The sequence below is a fragment of the Leptonychotes weddellii genome, chromosome 6 (genome assembly GCF_054177405.1).
Source record: "Leptonychotes weddellii isolate Sample4059 chromosome 6, ASM5417740v2, whole genome shotgun sequence".
In the NCBI taxonomy this organism is placed as follows: Eukaryota; Metazoa; Chordata; class Mammalia; order Carnivora; family Phocidae; genus Leptonychotes; species Leptonychotes weddellii.
The window spans coordinates 29660528-29673199 of record NC_138374.1 but is presented as its reverse complement, the minus strand read 5'-3'; the positions used below and the strand labels follow the sequence as shown (position 1 = coordinate 29673199).

At 41.2% G+C, this 12672-nt stretch overlaps 1 protein-coding gene across 1 annotated transcript in view; it reads right to left on the bottom strand.

The window, feature by feature from the left end:
• Positions 1-1949: 1949 nt before the first annotated feature.
• Positions 1950-12672, bottom strand: part of LOC102742186 (cytochrome P450 2C21) — a 41694-nt gene continuing 30971 nt past the window's right edge. Inside the window, exons 8-9 of the mRNA XM_081823804.1 lie at positions 10749-10890; positions 1950-3370 (exon numbers count right to left, since the gene is read on the bottom strand). Coding sequence (XP_081679930.1) covers positions 3189-3370; positions 10749-10890 — 324 coding nt within the window. The 3' untranslated portion in view covers positions 1950-3188. The remainder of the gene's footprint in view (positions 3371-10748; positions 10891-12672) is intronic.

Here is a 12672-nt window from a genome sequence, read left to right as displayed (position 1 = left end):
GAAATGTGCATGTCCATTTTTATGCAGATTTTTTTGGATAAATACAGTATGTTAAATGTATTTTCTCTTCCTTATGATTTTCTTAATATTTTCTTTTCTCTAGATTATTCTAAGAATTACAGTACCTAATACATATAACATACAAAATATGTGCTAATAAACTCTTTATGTTACCAGAAGACTTCTTGTGAACAGTAGGCTTTAGTAGTTAAGTTTTGGGGGGAGTCAAAAGTTACACACAGAAGAGGCTTTAGTGTTTTCTATGTATAATATCATGTCATCTGCAAATAGTGACAGTTTTACTTTTCCCTTACCAATTTGGATGCCTTTTTCCCCCCTTTTTCTTAACTGATTGCTGTGGCTAGGACTTCCAGTACTATTATGTTGAATAAAAGTGGTGAGAGTGGGCATGCTTGTCTCTTTTCTGATCTTAGAAGAAAAGCTCTAAATTTTTCACCATTGAGGATGATGTTAGCTGTGGGTTTGCCATATATGGCTTTTGTTATGTTGAGGTATGTTCCCTCTAAGCCCACTTTGTTGAGAGCTTTTATCATGAATGGATGTTGAATTTGTCAAATGCTTCTTCTGAATTTACTGAGATGATCATGTAATTTTTTTTAGGGTTTTGTCAGAGAGAGAGCACAAGAAGGGGGAGCTGCAGGCAGAGAAAGAAGCAGGATCCCCACTGAGTAAGGAGCCCAATGTGGGACTCAATCCGAGGACCCAGGATCATGACCTGAGCTGAAGGCAGATGCTTAACCGACTGAGCCACCCAGGCATCCTGATCATGTAATTTTTGTATCATTTTGTTAATGTGGTTTATCACATTGATTGATTTCCGGATATTGAGCCATCCTTGCCTCCCCGGAATAAATCCCACTTGATTGTGGTGATGATCTTTTTAAGGTATTGTTGAATGTAGTTTGCTGGTATTTTGTTGAGGATTCTTACATCTACGTTCATCAGAGGTATTGGCCTGTAGTTCTTGTGTTTTTTGTAGTGTCTTTGGGTTTGCAAACAGGGTAATGTTGGCCTCATAGACTGAATTTGGAATTTTGGAATTTGGAATTTTTTGGAATAGCTTTTTTTTTTAAAAGATTTTATTTATGTGTGTGTGTATTTTTTAAGTAAACTTTACACCCAATGTAGGCCTTGAACTTACAACCCAAGATCAAGAGTTGCATGTTTTATTGACTGAGCCAGCCAGGTGCCCCTATTTTTTGAAATAGTTTGAGACTAGGTATTAACTCTTCTTTAAATGTTTGGTAGAATTCACCCAGTGAAGCCATTTGGTCCTGGACGTGGGTTTTTTGATTACTGATTCAATTTCCTAGAAATAGCATGTTCAGCTTCAGGGTTAGTCTTGATCCTTGGGTGATCTTCATCAAGACCTTCAGGCTTCAAGTCAAGTTGAGGTGTTTACTTGGTCCTTCCTACTTGGCCAGCTCTGAACTCCTCACTTTTCTTCTTCTAGCCCAGAGAATTTGCAAAAATTCTTTTCAGATTCTAAGGCTCCTAAATGATATTTTATAGTTAGCCTTTCAGCCTCTCAGCACCTGATTTCAAATGAGCAATCACCTCAAGGGTAAAATCACACAAATATCAGGCTTCCCAATATGGATTTCTCAAGCCCTCTGTTATTTTGTCCCAACAAATTCTCACAGCTTTCATCACCTTCCCATGGTGACAAATATATATATACACGTATGTGTACGTGTGTTTGTGTGTGTGATAAATCAGAGAGACAGACATAGGTATAGATGTTATTTCTGGAAAGTTCTGGTCATTGCAATGAAATGTTTACAGATGACATGATTTCCTACTTGAAAATCTATGAATTTTTAGTTAGAAATTACTAAATCTACCAAAGAATTCAATCCTCAGTATACACAAGGGTTTGGTCAAATAGTCTTTTTTTTACACTCATGATAGAAAAGTAAACAGATACATAATTTTTTGTGTTATGCTTCAGTATCTATGAAAAATAAAAGTGCACATATATGTGCAGCCACTTCACATCTATTCCTAAGAATAATGAAAGATATATGCATATAGTAGGATTTTTATATTAACAAAAGTTCAAAAATAATCTAGATATCCTTGAATAAGGAGACATGCGACAGGATATATTTATACTACTTGTAAAAATATCTATAATGTTATTATATAAATGTCACTACCAAATCATAGGTATATTATACAGAAATATATATGTATATATACATACATAAAACATATTTCTGTACATGTATATTCGAATATAACCATATATACATATTATCTTTTCCTCTTCTTTGCCTTCTTTGTCTGTGTGTGTGTATGTGTGTGTCTCCAATTGTGTGTTTAACCAGTAGGGGAAAACAGGAAGAGCATCCTTGGAGAGACCAACAAATTCATATTTTATCTCATGTTATTGCCTCTGGCTGAAATGACCATCCGTTTTCTCCCTGCATGTACATATTTGTACATGCATACCTACACAAATGTGTACCCCACCCATTTATTAATAACCACAGGGAAAAAAACAAAAATACACATGCCAAACTATCAAGAGACAGGGGTAAGAAATGAGTGAATATCATATATTAAAAAAAAAAAATTTAACTCATAGGATAATTTTTAATTTTTTTTTTAAGATTTTATTTATTTATTTGACAGAGAGAGACACAGCGAGAGAGGAAACACAAGCAGGGCAAGTGGGAGAGGGAGAAGCAGGCTTCCCACCGAGCAGGAGCCCGATGTGGGACTCGATCCCAGGACCCCGGGATCATGACCTGAGCCGAAGGCAGACGCTTAACGACTGAGCCACCCAGGCACCCCTAATTTTTAATTTTTAATAGAAGAAAATATATTAATAAGGTGCCTTACATTGGTATACACTGCAGATGAGATATAGCATAATCTCACAATTGGATTTAGAATTAGAATTCTAAATTCTAAACTAGAATTTAGAATTGCATTTAGAAACACAAAGAATTTAATTGGAAAGTAACAGTGAGTTTTGTTTCATGTGGGTAAATTTGAACTGAATCTTAAAAGATGAGGACAATGAGAAGAGACAGGTTTAGGAATGTCCTCCCTGACGTGAAAGGAGAGGTGGACAGTGGCTAACACAGAGGCCAGAAAGCATCTGGCTTGTTCAGCTGAGGCCAGAGAGTGGCTCTGCAGTCTGGCAGCCTGGCCTTTCTTCAGACTGGAACGAAACAGAGCTTGAAGAAGGGTGGCATGGCGCCCAACCCACTGACTTTTGGGGTGGTGTCAATGTCCTTTGGATCAACCAGAGGTTTCAAGGTGAAATGCTGTAAAATGTTGGTCAGTAGTAAAAAGAGCTCCATGCGGGCCAGGCCTTCTCCAAGACAAGCTCTCTTTCCTAAAAACGACAAATAAATTCAATATTCATTTAATTCTGTTTCTGAGCTGGCACACAGGGAGGCTTCAATAAATATGGATTGAGAAAATAAATATATTAATAGACTACCGCTTCTTTTATCGACACTGAAATGTGGTTTCCTTCACTTCCTCAGTACATATTTTTGTGTGCATGAGTAGGGGCAAGGGCAGCTTGCCCCAGGATGGGCCACTTTGGCATAAAGATTATTTTGAATTAAAAGCAACCAAAACCCAGCAGATTCAAGGAAACCTCCCTACCTCTCCTTCAACTGCCTGTACCAGGAAGAGAGCAGTTAACAAGATTCTTCTTTATCTATGAAACTTCTCGGCACAACAGGGCAACCTGTGTTTTTGAAACATTTCCTCTCACCTTCCTGCTAATGGTCTACCTCCCCTTTGAATCCCCAGACCCGTCCCCTCTCCTTAGCTCAGGATGTGGTAGAAGCCTATGTTGCCTGGCTTTGCAATTTCATATGTTTGTGGATTCCCCACACCTGTGAAACTAAATTTGATTTTCTCCTCTTAATCTGTCCCATGTCAATTTGATTTTTAGTCCAGCTGGGAAGGACCTTGAAAGGCAGAGAAAAATTCCTCTTCCTGGACAGCTGGCCTAGTTGGCAGTATGCTTTAACACACTGGATACTGCTTGCCACACACAGGGCTACAGCTGGGAGAGCCTTGGGACATCTGATAGATAGCTGGCAGCAGGGAAGATTTCCTACCACGTCAGTCTCCTGGAGTCTGAGGAGTCTGATGGAGCAAGAATGGTGAGAGTCCTTTTTCTCTGTCTAAATTTAGATTAGCAGGAGAAAATACTTGTGGAACTAGTTCCTTATGTTTAGCAACTCTTGGTAAATTTGGTAGAGTACGTTTTTGGGGGAAAGAGATCAACCAGAGATGGTCTTTGTTTTCCTTTGTGTCTTTTTTTAAATCTTTTTAAGATTTTATTTATTTGTCAGATGGTGAGAGAGAGAACACAAGCAGAGGGAGCGGCAGGCAGGGGGAGAAGCAGACCCCAGCTGAGCAAGGAGCCCGACGTGGGGCTCGATCCCAGGACCCTGGGATCATGACCTAAGCCAAAGGCAGACGCTTAACTGACTGAGCCACCCAGGCGTCCCTCCTTTGTGTCTTTTCCATCGTTTGTCACAAAAAGGAATTACCATCGTGCAGAAAGCAGGCATAGGCCCCATAAGCCTGCTGTTTGAGTTAGTCCCACAGACTGGTGAGTTCATGGTTCTCATCAGACTGTCACCTGTTTAGATAAACTTTGCTGTAGGTTAAAGGCTGTTGCTAAGGGATAAGTTGGAAACCAAAGCTCCAAAATTGGTGGGCACGGGTGGAACACTTAAAAGCTATGAGAGCACTCACCGCCTCTAGAAAGCTCCTGTGATAAGGTGGTCACAGAACAGGTTAGATTGACATTTGTTAACCTGTCAACCTCAAGAAAACTTCTGTGCAATGAGGTACACTGTGAAAAATCGCCAACATCTGCCTGTGGCACATCCCTCTCAGGTGTTCATGTGGCTCCAAGAAACCCAAGGTTTAGCCAAAGGAGAACTGGATAAGGTTTTTCCTTTTGTCTTGTTCTATGTCCCAAGAGCTTGGCTTTGTGACCAGTGAGAATATTCTCTTTGGTCCACCATCTGGAGGATGCATTTACCAGGGTGCACCTTGGAGGCCAGTCAAAAAGACTGGGGATCTGAGTCTCTCTCTCTGGCCATACCAACTCTCAAGGGTGTTTGCCATGAGAAGTCCCAGCCCATAGGAACCTTTATATTCTCAACCTTTGTTTGTTAGTGCTGGAAAGTCCCATTATAGGAGCACATGCCCGGCGTCACGGATTATTGAGTCTGTGACTAGAGGCATCTCATGATTTCACTGGAGACCTGCAACGAAGATCTCGGCTTTCTTAGACTAATTATGGGAGTCAACTTTTGGATCACGAGGGCTGCATCTGTGCCCTCTCTCTGAATGCCTAAGGCATTAAAAGGCTTATTAGTTAGAGTTACTCATAACAGATTCTACTCATCAATGGCCTGATGATGTATCCTCTAAGTTGGCTAATGTTTGAAAAAAGAAGAAAAACTTTATTTAAAAAAAAGATTTTATTATTATTTGAAAGAGAGAGCAAGAGCTGTGTCAGGAGGGGCAGAGGGAGTGAGGGAGGGAGAAGCAGGCTCTCCGCCGAGCAGGGAGCCCGATGCGGGGCTCGATCCCAGGACCCTGAGATCATGACCTGAGCTGATGGCAGACGCTTAACCAACTGAGCCACCCAGGCGTCCCAAAGAAAAACATTCTTGTTAAGAGAGCTCTCAGTTGTTCTAGCTTAATTACTAGCCTAAGGGACTCCCTTGACAAGATGAAAGAACAGAAATTAGAAATAAATGTGCACATCCAACATAAATTTCCCCTAAACTCCAGCCTCATCTGCTCATCTGCCTATTTTAACTTCCCTTTCCCTTTAGGATTTACATAGAGCACTCCAGCCTCATCTCTAGGTTCAAAATATACAGCTTGCTCATGTAAATGCTGAACGCCAGAAAATGAATTTAACAAAAGTAGTAAGGCTCACTTTGTTCCTACCTTCCAGTGCTCTGTAATCAGACTCTGCCAGCTTTGGGCATGGCACTTGGCTGGTGTATTCTAGGCCCACACCGCAAAAGAATTTGTGTCCCCTGGACAGCAGCAGACCTTTTAAATTATAAAGCCTTTTAAACCTCTACTTTCAAAGGATTCTACCATATTCAGAGATAAATTTAAAAGATTAATCACTAGTCACAACCCCCATTCAGAGAGGAAACATGACCAAAACTTCTCCCAGGCCCACCTATAAATGATCAGGGAAAGGCCAATATTCAGGGGCTAACAGAAGCCCAGATTAAATTATGTACCCAGATAGAAGGCTTTTGTTAAAATGCTTTATACAGACTTTACAAAGGCATGAATCTTTTGATCCCCATTTTATTTATTTATTTATTTATTTTTAAAATTTTATTTTATTTTTTTTTTTTAAGATTTTATTTATTTATTTGACAGGGAGAGACAGCCAGAGAGAGAACACAAGCAGGGTAAGTGGGAGAGAGAGAAGCAGGCTTCCCGCCGAGCAGGGAGCCCGATGCGGGGCTCGATCCCAGGACCCTGGGATCATGACCTGAGCCGAAGGCAGACGCTTAACGACTGAGCCACCCAGGCGCCCCTTGATCCCCATTTTAATTAAAAATCTCCCTGATATAAAGAAGCAAGTTTAGTTAAAAAGGTGGGCCAGTCCGTTGATATTCAGGCTGTAATCCAGTTCTTTGGGGGAACTGATTCTAAACAACTGTCTTTGCCTTCCAAAGCTCTACCAAACCAGAAATCCAGCTCAAGAAACAAGTCAAAGCCCACCTCTCTTTACTAATCTCCAAACTTTGCCTATTCCTCTCAAAATGTTTATAGATACTATAAAAGATCAGGATTTGGAACAAAATTGTCCAGTAATTTTTAAAAAAAGGTAAATTTTAAATAGCAATTACCCTGAAACTCTAGAAATAAAAATATTTTTTACCTTATTTCTCTGTCCCATGAAATTATAAATCTTTCCGTTTTTTTTTTTTTTTTTAAGAGAGTCGGGGGAGGGCAGGAGCAAAGGGAGAGAGAGAGAGAGAGAGAGAATCTTAAGTAGGTTCCACTCCCAGTGCAGAGCCCAACCTCACGACTCTCAGATCATGACCTGAGCCAAAATTAAGAGCAGGACACCAACTGAACCACCCAGGTGCTCCCTGAAATATAAATCTAATGTCTTTGAACACAGCCCACAGTCACCCAAGACTGAAGAAAATAAAAGAGGGGGAGTGGTGTGGGAAGAGGCCTTTTCAAAGTACAAACTGCTTAAATCCCTCTTATGTCCAGACTTGGAAAAAACTTGGAGCTTTCTCTGTGCCTTTGGGATTTAAATTTTCTATCCTATCATCTCTAGGATATAAGAGCCACTCTTTTAGATACAAGCTTTAGAGGAAAGTTTTTCATTAAAAAAAGTAAAAGAGGGAGGTACTTGAGAATTGGGGCTATAATGTCCTCATCACAAATATTAGTAAAAACAAAAGCTATAAGAATATTTTTTATCTTGATTGTGTGTATGTGTCCCATGTTGCAAATGTGAGGTATTTTCTCTACTTCCAGCTGATATTGCCAAAATTAATTTGTAAAAGAGCTCCATTTAGTTGGAAGCAAGCACTCATAAGGATTGGGCATTCTAAAACTCAGAAAGATGGGCGCCCAGGTGGCTCAGTTGGTTAAGCATCTGCCTTTGGCTCAGGTCATGATCCCAGGGTCCTGGGATCTAGCCCTGAGTTGGGCTCCCTGCTCAGCAGGAGAATCTGCTTCTCCCCTTCCCTCTGCCCCTTACCACAATCATGCTCTCTCTTGCTCTCTCTCTCTCAAATAAATAAATAAATAAATCTTTAAAAAAGGAAAAAAAAAATTCTTAAATCCCAGAAAGGTAGAAACTAACCTAAATGTTTTTCAAGTTTATGTGATCAGGGAAGATACTCAGTATTAAAGCTAATTTAAGGTTGTTGGTTTAATTAAAATAGCCATATCTTTAGAGTTATCAGGATCAAATATAAAACTTGTAGTCTGCCTGTGTTTACTGGAAGTCAAATAAGTTCATGGTATCTCTTACAAACTTTTTCAGAAAAAAACAAAACAGAACTTGAAATGATGGCTGACTTTGTCTAATGCCTCATAAAATTTTGTGGGTAGACTAAACTAACTGTTCAGAACAAGTTAATTAAGTAAATGTAAATAATAATAAAGGTTTGCCTACACACCTTTTTATCTTATTTTTAAAAAGTTTTTATTTATTACTTTAGAGAGAGAGAGAGTGTACGAGTGGGGAGGGAGAGGGAGAAAGAATCTGAAGGAGACCCTGCACTAAGTTGGGAGCCCAACGAGGGGCTCTATCGCACGACTGTGAGATCAAGTGTAGGTAAACTTTCACTTTATTTTTTTTTAAGATTTTATTTATTTATTTGACAGGAAGAGACAGCAAGAGAGGGAACACAAGCAGGGGGAGTGGGAGAGGGAGAAGCAGGCTTCTCGCGGAGCAGGGAGCCCAATGTGGGGCTCGATCCCAGAACCCCGGGATCATGACCTGAGCAGAAGCAGAGGCCTAATGACTGAGCCACCCAGGTGCCCCATAGGTAAACTTTTAAAGAGCTACCAAAATCTTCGGTAACCTGCATTTTTAAAGTTTTGCTAAGTTAAATGTTAAGCTAAATTCATTGAATATCTAGATCATTTCCAAATGAGATAAAATAATGAAACATTAAGTAGCAAATACAGGTTTCTCTCCTTTTGTCTTATTACAGAGAAACAAAAGATAAATTTGGGTCTGTTAGTAAACCTGGTTTGTGCCTTACTGAAAGACTGTACTGTGAAGAAACACGTATTTCTTTTTTTTTTTTTAAAAGATTTTATTTATTTATTCATGAGAGACAGAGAGAGAGAGGCAGAGGGAGAAGCAGGCTCCCAAGGAGCAGAGAGCCCAATGCGGGACTCGATCCCAGGACCCTGGGATCATGACCTGAGCCGAAGGCAGACGCTTAACCATCTGAGCCACCCAGGTGCCCGAAACACGTATTTCTAAGTTGTACAGTCTAAAGAACACTGGTGTAATAGTTCACTGTAAAAAGTGAGATGCCTCTAGTCACAGACCTGCTAATCTGTGACACTGGGCAGGCACTCCTGGAATGGGACTTCCCAGCACCAACAAGAAACGAAGATTGACATGACAAAGGTTCCTGTGGGCTGGACCTCTCACGACAAACAAGCTTGAGAGCTGGTGTGGCCAGACAGAGAGAAAGACTTGGAACCCCATTCTGTCTGGCCACCAAGGTGCACCCTGGTAAGTGCATCCTCCAGATGGTGGAGACCAAAGAGAACATTCTCACTGGTCATAGAGCCAAAGTCTTAGCCCATAGAACAATACAAAAGGAAAAATCTTATCTTGTATATGCACATTAAGAGCTTTAATTAAGCCTTGGGTCGCTTGGAGCCACACTAACACCTGAGGGCTGGGCCACAGGCTTGGGGATAATGTGTTGTGTTCCGGTGTACCTCACTGCACACAAGTTTTCTTGAGGCTGGCAGGTGACCTGTCAATCCAACCTGTTCTGTGACCAACTTATCCTATCATAGGAGCCTTCTGGAGGTGGTGAGTGCTCTAAGTTTTTATTTTTTAAGCAATCTCCACACCCAACATGGGGCTCAAACCCACAACCCCGAGATCAAGAGTCACATGTTCCACTGACCGAGCCAGTCAGGTGCCCTAGCTCTAACAGCTTTTAAGTGTTCTACTGGTGTCCACCAATTTCACCATTTTGGCTTCCAAGATGTCCTTAAGCAACAGCCTTTCCCTCATATGCCCACTAACCTATAGCAAAGTTCATATGACAAATGACATAAAAGACACAAAGGCAAACAAAGACCATCTCTGGGAGGAAAAAGATCAGCAGCAAAGAGGACCCTACCGAATTTACCAAGAGGCACTAAGCCCAAGGAACTAGTTCCACAAGTATTTTCTCCTGCTAATCTAAATTTAGAGAGAAAAAAAGACTGTCACCATTCCCGCTCCATCAGACTCTGCAGACAGAGATTCTGAGAGACTGACGGTAGGAAATCTTACCGTGTGTCAGCTGTCAGATGTCCTACGGATCTCTCAGCTACAGCAGCTTGTGGGGCGAGCAGGGTCCAGCGAGCTCAGGTGTCCAGCGGACACACCTTGCCAGGGAGCAAGAATTTCCTGTCCCTTTCAAGGTCCTTGTAGCTGGACTAAGACTCAAATTGACACCAGACAAATTAGCAGAAGGAAATCCAATTTAATTTCCTATGTACAGAGAATCCACACAACCTAGAAATTCCAAAGACAGTCAGGCAAAATGAGGTATATATGTCATCCTGAATTAAGGGGGTAGGAAAAAAAGATTACACATTAGCCACAAGCCTACTAACTAATCACTGATCCCCCAAAGGACTGGCAATTTCAAATGTTATCTAGATTCCAGTCATTCTGGAATGACTTGTTGAGTATGCCACCTGTTTCTTCCCAGGACCCTGACAAATTGAAGGGAGATTCAACATTCCCTTACCCTCTATCTATCTACTCTACCTTCTGCCCCTTCTTAGGAATCTCGTGGTGGGTTCTGGGGCCAATCTTGGCAAGGGAAGCCTCCGGTCAAATGAGAAATAACCTGGGCTTCAGGAATGATGCCTCTAGCCTCATACAAATGACAATTTGTTCAGCCCCGAGTAGCCTCCATGCAAAGCCCTTCCTCATCTCACTGACCCCTGATGCAGAAATAACAATGAAGCTTGCTTGCCTGCTGAGAAGGTCATGAAGTAGTCACTCTTCTTAAAGTTGCCACTTTCATCCAGGAAGTGGCCGGGATCAAAGCGATCTGGGTTGGGAAACTCTTTGTCATCTTGCAGGACAGAAGTCAGAGATGTTAATATGACTGTGCCCTGATACAAAGAAACACAGATAAACTGGATTATAATGAAAGTCATGGAGCTTGAAATCCTTTTGTTTTATAGATGAGGAGACATGCACAAAAAGAGCTTATTTACTCCATTTCACAGAACAAACGAATGACCGACCCTAACAGGTTTTAAATCCTATAATGCCAGTCCAAGGCACCGCTAACTGACTCCCAAGTCATTCTCTTGAGTTGGTAGCCTGATACTAGCACTTGCTTTTCAGAAAACTGAGGGAACTCCCTGGAGTGTATTGTTCTTGACAAATAAATTGCAGTATTGTCTAAAAGAGCTGATGCCACTGAAAATCCAGCTCATTTCCTTTGGAACCGAGTATGAGGTCTTCAAAGTTCTACTTGAGCAGCCATATTCTTGAAAACCCTTCACCTTCCCATCAGGATGACAAACTGAGGGGCGCCTGGCTGGCTCAATCAATAGAGCATGTGAGTTTTGGTCTCGCGGTCGTGGGTCCACATTGGGTGTAGAGCTACTTAAAAAAGATTTATTTTTTTATTTTTTTTTATTTTATTTTTTTTAAAGATTTTATTTATTTATTTGAGAGAGAGAGAATGAGAGACAGAGAGCATGAGAGGGAGGAGGGTCAGAGGGAGAAACAGACTCCCCGCCGGGCAGGGAGCCCGATGCGGGACTCGATCCCGGGACTCCAGGATCATGACCTGAGCCAAAGGCAGTCGCTTAACCAACTGAGCCACCCAGGCACCCAAAGATTTTTTTTTTTTTTAAAGATGAGAACAGGATAAGTATCCCCTGCTCCTGTTGTGCTCTTTCAATTGAATTGTTGAGCATTCTTGTGGAAATGAGAGAACATTTCCGGTTTCTAGTAGGGTTTTCTGAAACTCACGGATACAGTGTAACATAATGACTTGGAGTTTAGTTTTCAAAATCAATAGAATCTTTCTATTAAATTATGCCCCGTGATGATAGATTATTAGTTTAACATTTCTGTGACTCATTTTCATTACTTGCAAAATGGAAAGGATACACCTGCACTAGTTCATTGCAGATGTAAAATGAGATAACATACGAAATACTTTGCATGAGGATTACCACATGCTAGGGCCACCTGGATGGCTCAGTCAGTTGGTGATCTGATCTGGATTTCAGCCCGTAATCTCAGCGTCCTGAGATCAAGCCCTGCACTGAGCTCCATGCTCAGCGTGGAGTCGGCTTGAGATTCTCTTTCCCTCTCCCTCTGCTTGCATGCTCTAAATAAATAAATAAATAAATTCCTTTAAAACATCCTCTATCCCATTCTGCCCCATCTCCCCTGCTCACATGCTCTCTCTCTAAAAAAACAAAAACAAAAATAATTACCACACAAAAATGCTCAATAAAGAGAAATTTGTTATGTTATGATAATGACTTCATTCACAATCTTGGGATCTTAATAAAGGTCATATATTTATTACATAGCAGAGAAAAAATTCAAATCTAAATCTGTCTGGATGCTTTCTAGTGTACTGTCTGGCCTTTCCAAATACATGATGTAGTTCTCACTGCAGAAAGGTCACTTTCCTCCTAGAGTTCAGGGAGGTAAAGGCCAAGCAAAGTGGGGCGCCTGGGTGGCTCAGTCGTTAAGCGTCTGCCTTCGGCTCAGGTCATGATTCCAGGTCCTGGGATCGGGCCCCGCATCGGGCTCCCTGCTCAGCGGGAAGCCTGCTTCTCCCTCTCCCACTCCCCCTGCTTGTATTCCCTCTCTCGCTGTGTCTCTCTCTGTCAAATAAATAAATAAAATCTTTAAAAAAAAAA